The sequence below is a fragment of the Watersipora subatra genome, chromosome 3 (genome assembly GCF_963576615.1).
Source record: "Watersipora subatra chromosome 3, tzWatSuba1.1, whole genome shotgun sequence".
Classification (NCBI taxonomy): domain Eukaryota; kingdom Metazoa; phylum Bryozoa; class Gymnolaemata; order Cheilostomatida; family Watersiporidae; genus Watersipora; species Watersipora subatra.
Window position 1 is genome coordinate 67,966,368 of NC_088710.1, and position 6,087 is coordinate 67,972,454.

General features: G+C 35.6%; 1 protein-coding gene across 1 annotated transcript; it reads left to right on the plus strand.

Moving 5' to 3' along the window:
* The first annotated feature begins 93 nt into the window (after nt 1–93).
* LOC137391648 (uncharacterized) lies at nt 94–5,020 on the plus strand. The gene is made up of 6 exons (XM_068078165.1): nt 94–188; nt 1,916–2,099; nt 2,927–3,129; nt 3,228–3,444; nt 3,601–3,704; nt 4,297–5,020. Exons 1-6 carry the CDS (start codon nt 147–149, stop codon nt 4,525–4,527), a joined length of 981 nt encoding a protein of 326 aa, XP_067934266.1. The 5' UTR covers nt 94–146; the 3' UTR covers nt 4,528–5,020.
* Nucleotides 5,021–6,087: the final 1,067 nt, after the last annotated feature.

Sequence of the window (6,087 nt, forward strand, 5' to 3'; positions counted from 1 at the left end):
TAATATAGTTAAACATTCCGCTTCGTTGGAAACTAATCAAACTACTATGCGGATGCTTTTTGTCGAGTTGCATTGTAGATACAGTTTCTTATACAGCGTAAACTATCTCATTCGCAGCTAAGAAACTTTTTTGAAAACAATTAATTATGCCGCTCAAAGATCGGAGCAAACAGGATATTGCAGCAAAGGTAACCTTTTTGAGATGATCGACTAACTTCGTTTTTAACTTTCACCAATGTACAGAATCCCATATTACTAACGCCTACTGTGTTTGTAGGACTTTATCTCAACACTGCTATGTGTAATACCAAATTAATAAAAAAGTATAGCAACTTTTTATTGAATTAGATACACCGTTTTTATACCAAAAACTAATTCTTGCATCTAAATCGCAACAAATCAATCACAAGTAGTGCATCTGTTTTTAGGGTTCGATAGTTGAATTTTTAAATGTTATCTTATTTTAAACTAGGTATATATACTTACCTATGTGGTGTTTGTTATGGCAATGTAAAAAATTTCTTCATGTGAACGGGCTGATACACAAGAATTGCAACACTTAGCTGCTGAAATGTTTTAAGAGAAGACTATTTCAGTTCAACAACTAGGGTGCCAAGTTTTGTTCAAAATTTGGTGACGTAGATGACATTTCAGTGTGAAGAAACTTAGTATGTATATGCAATTAAGAAAAAACTTTAGAGTAATTATATCAAGCTTTTTCCCTGAGGGCAACTGCTTTCTTAGCAGACTAATCGTGAGCTTACTAACTAGCTACCTTAGAAGAGAGAACTGATGAAGTTTTGACAGCCTGCACGCTGCTAAAGGTTTTATTATACACTGAACAACTCTAACAAAAATAAATAACATTGTTGGAGTAAGAGAGAGAGAAACGTAGGGGTGGAGAGAAGAGAAAGGGGATGGGAGGGAAAAAAGGAAAGTGATGCGTGTCTTATAACCCTAATCAGACAGAGTAATTGTGTGGCAGAGTAAGAGATATGTAATGACTAGTACATATCTGTGCTAGTATTAGTTTTCCAAAGTTGTTCTTTTCATATTCTCTTCTGTTCTGAACCCCGAGCAGCGCGTTTTAAATACAAGCCTGAGAGTACTATGAATAACTTCATTTTATGCTAGAGGCTCAAGTGAACATATTCTGAGCACAAAAAATATTTAATTTTACATTTGTATGCACTTTACTAAAACTACTAAACAAAATAATACATTAATTCATAAACTTTACTGTATCAAACTTTCTAAAAACTCTGCAACCATTGCTCAGGCTCTTGTTGCCAATGTAGATGTTGTTTTAATATGGACCTGCTAAAGCTTATATTGAATGTGTTCTAGATCTTTTAAACTTTTAAAACATTTGCTCTAGTTTTACTCAGCTTTTATGATCAACAATAGTAACTGCATAGATTTAATTGGTTAAGCAAACTATTAAGGCAAAATAGTAGCCAGTAGACCCAGGTGTTACAGAGGCGCCACTTTTCTAGAAACAAAAGGCTGCCACTAGAGTCGAGTGTAGCAAGAGTAGGTTTTGCTTGTGGTAGGCTGCTATTTTGTGATCAGTATTGGGTGACAACATAAACGCTAATTTATTGAAGATGAACGCATAGCTACCTTGAGGTGAAATTGCGAGTTGCGGGCTCAGTCATTGTTGACAGTTGTCACGTTAATTTCAGGTGGTAACTTGAAACCTAACTTAAATTACCCATATATTAGATTTACAATCAAAATACATTTGATTAGCTTGGAGTTCATAGATCCATGGCTGAACTATGTTACTAAAGGCTTTCGTCAAAATCGCTAACCGGTTTGTTTAATTAGTTTACATGATTACAAATGTGATTGCATCGCATCAGTCTAAATACAATTTGAAGATAATTTAATTTATTTTTATACAAATTCACAGGTACAAGAGATAAAACTGAAGCAGCAAAGATGGATGAATGAAAAGAAAATGTCCGGTCAACGGAACAAAAACGTTGTCAAGGAGATGTCAAGTCCGGCAGGTGCAGGTCATTTTGAACGAGTGGAGGAATGGGTTGATTCATCGACTTCATCACCTGCGACCTCTGCTATGGCGTATCAACCAGGTTGATAAATTGGTTCCCTTTATGGTTACGCCAGCTACATTTTATTTGCCAAATGTTCATGAGAATTGAATGGTGGATATAAAAGGTTTTGAGTCTCAGTTTTTTGTTGCAATTTTTAGATTTTTTGTAATCTATATATATATTTCTCAAAGTTGGTCGTATGTCATCTGTAGGTGCGTCCAGCTATAGCACCCGCTGATTATTTTACTAATGCGGCCATGCATTACGATGCCCCTGTTAAGAAATATTTTTTGTAAGGTTCGATTACTATACCTGAGGTCAAGGCCAATTCTTTTCGCACAGACAATTATATTGTCTCAGTATCGTCGTATTGAAGGTTTTGATGGATAGCTTCTGGTAGAACAGTAACCTTTTTTATACACACACTTCTATGCAAGAATTGCTATTATTAATTCCACATATTCAGGATTTTTATTTTGTTTTCTCAGTTCGTATTAATTGTATCATTACCGAATCATCTTTAATTGTAATCGTAGCAAAACAGACTTAATTTAGCTATTACTTGCTAATTATTTCGCATTTATATCTAAACCTTTTTATAGTCGTTTTAGTTTTAATTTATTTGACCTGCACGAAACATTTTCCTCATGATATGAAGTTTGAAAATTAGAATGGCAAATGTTGTTTTATGTTATGTACAAATCAATTTTTTAACCAAAGACCTTTTCATTACCCGAGTAGCACAGCTAGTACGTCATAAAAGTTGTCAGTTTTTTTTCTGGAAAGTACTTTTATAGTAATGGAAAGCTCTGGTCTTCGTTTTCAATTTATCTGTGCATGTGTTAGAATGAGGTAACCAATTACAGGTAACTATGAGACCCCTTCTGAAGCTGCTCAAGACTTCAATTTAGTTGCGGATCAGATAATTAGCAGAGTTAAGAACAATCTCGGTTTTCATCAATATTCTGATACCAAACCGCAACCATCACAAAAAGCAAATACATCCGGTCCAATACCTGGCCAACAACCAATGGTCTCCCATTTGTGCAGCAAATGCAGCCATCTCATGGTAAGCTATGCATTTGCCCTGATAGCTATGAATTTTAATATAACAAGGTTTCATGCAGCTGTGGTTAGCTCTATCGCAATTGGTGCATAATGCTACAGGTTGGCCCTCACCACACTCCTGTAATGTTGATACCGTGTGGTCACAGTCTATGCGAGGCATGTAGCAGAGGAGCAGTGAAATGCTATTTGTGCAAGACTGACATATCTGGACAAACAACTAACATCACACTGCAACAGCTTATCATTACAAAGAATTCATCGTCAAGTCCTAGCAATAGTGCAAACTGTACGAGGTTGGAAAGACAGAAAGATCAAGGTAAACACCGCTCTCAATGTTTCATGTACATGCAAATGACACTGCCTTTTTCTCCGTAGCCATTTTTAGTGAGTATGTAATCTGAAGACATGTAACTTGCTGTTACATAAGGCAATTCAAACCGTAAATGTTGCACGCTGACATTGTTTTATATAGATGAAAAAGAAGAAAGGCAAAGCCTTCTACTGAGGCGTGAAGCCATGCAAGAAGAGATGTTGAACATAGAAGAGTCCATTAATGGCATGGAAAATAAAATTCAAGTATGGTCTGTTGTGTCATCCATTGGCTTTCTTTGTGTTATTCTACAAATACCCAATCTTACATTTCAATAAATCTCAGTACTTTAGTTAAAGGTGTGCTAGCGTTTCAGTGGCATTTAATCTGTGCCCTAGTGGAACTTTAGTTAATACTCTTCTAGTAGTCTTAGTATATTAGTAATATTTTAACAACAAAAGGAGGCACTTATAGTATTATAAGTGCCTATATGATTATATCTTATAATAGCGTCTTATAGTGCTTATATCATTATAGTAGCATCTCGATACACCAATAGTAGCCTTGTAGTACTAGTATTGGACTTGTCTGTCATCTGATCAATATCTTTGGTGGTTCGGCTAGTTTTCACTTTTTTCTACTTTGTTTCATGGTGCAAGCAGGGCAGCATGAAACTCAAGGAAAAAGTTGTATTTTTTGTTTTGAAGGAAGCATCTAGATTTACCACAATGTTTGGTGATTCTAGTAATTGTAAGAAACTCAGTGTTTTAGCAAAAAACAAAGCAATTAGTCATTTAGTAAAGAAACAGTTTCCAGTAAGGATATTTTACCTGGTGCTTAGACTGATCATATTTACAGAATGAGCTAGATCAGATCTCTAGCATAGAAAGGAAAGAAACGGACATATTTCAAAAGATATCAAGCCTTCAAGGACAACTTGTCAAACTTCAGGAGCATAAAGAAGAATTTAAACAAAAAATAGCTGCTCATCAAAATGACATTGTATCTGCACATCAGAAATTAGATCTGATAAATGAGACTGTAAAATACCTGACTTCCCGACTGTCTCCTGGTGAGTGCAGAACGTGACAGCTGTCAGAGGGTTCTTCTTCAGTTTTGCTTAACTTTTTTTAATTTGAGTTACTTTCTTGTTGTGTAATACTTTTTATTCTAATTTTTTTAATCGTCTAGAAAACTCTAAGCCTAAGACTGTCTTAACTCTCATGAATTTGCAATAATGAGGTAACAACTCCAGATAAGTTGCTAGCTGCAAGTATTGGAGATCAAATCACAAATATTTTTTACGAGTATTTCTTCTATTATGTGCAGCTTCCATTTCAATGATTTCTTTAATACCATATCATGACGTTGAATAGGCATTTACTTCAATTCGTAAGTAGTGATAAGCTTGCGCCGAAATCATAACACGCTATTATCGTAGTCATCTTAAACTTAACTGAAATATTGCTGACTTGTTATCACAAAATCTTCGCTGCTTTTTATTAATAATATCAATAAGACCACCCACTGATGCATGTTGATCAGCCAGCAATTTTTTTACTAATGTGAAGCCATTCTTCTGATACATCCTGAGTTTTATACTATTTATATAGCAAGGAGAATAAAAACAGCTTTTATTTCTCAGAAATATTTCTAGTCTCACTTCAACTTTGCTGGTATTCTTTGCAACAGGTCACTTTTCGAAATCAATTGATGTACAATTTGTGTTTTGCTTGGGACATTGACAGTATCTCTTTCGTAAAGCACAAGTAGCACAGGACTTGATAAATTTGTTGTCTAATTAAACATGCAGAAGCCTTTACAGTCGAGTTTTTCATTGGTTGATAAGCAAGAGAGCCTTTAGAAATAATGTTAAAATAGTAGCAACTTTTCATGGATAGCCTAAAGTTCTAATCAAGCAGTCCAAAAATTGTGTTGCTGAGGTGAAGGTAACGTCAGTTAACTTCCTTGAAGCTTGAACAGACACACAGAAAAAATAACTCATCATTTTGCACAAATCGACTTCAGCAAAGATTTTTTAGCTTTTCTTCTCTATATATATATGGTTTTTTGTCTAGTGAGTAACAAAGCATTAAATACAGTTTATTATACAGACAACAGAGTAATTAATTCATCTTCATCCAATCACAGTAAGACCTGGTCTTGAGCTACTAATTTTTCCTGGTGTGACAAAATGACAAAAACAACGACACAGATTGCAATACCTTCTAAAGTACATTTGTATGAGGTACTCCAATGCAATTGTCCAATCAACAACCAACCAAGACAATAGCCAACCACTAGACTGCCGTTAGTAGAGCACTGCTGTCTCCTTGTAACTATCAGTCAAGATGGCTTACGAGCAGTTGAGAATTCAGTTGGTATGGACAGCTTATATCTACTCAATACAAATACTAGTAGGATAGTCTAGCTACAACAAATAGCTTCAGGGTTCCCAAGTCTGCTTCTGTTCCCAGCTAGACTTGGGAACCCTGAAGCTATGTGCTCAGTTCTGGTGACTGTTTCTGTTCCCAATCAGACTTGGGAACCCTAAAGCCATGGGCTCAGTTCTGGTGACTGCTTCTGTTCCAGCCAGACTTGGGAACCCTAAAGCCATGGGCTCACTTCTGGTGACTGCTTCTGTTCCCA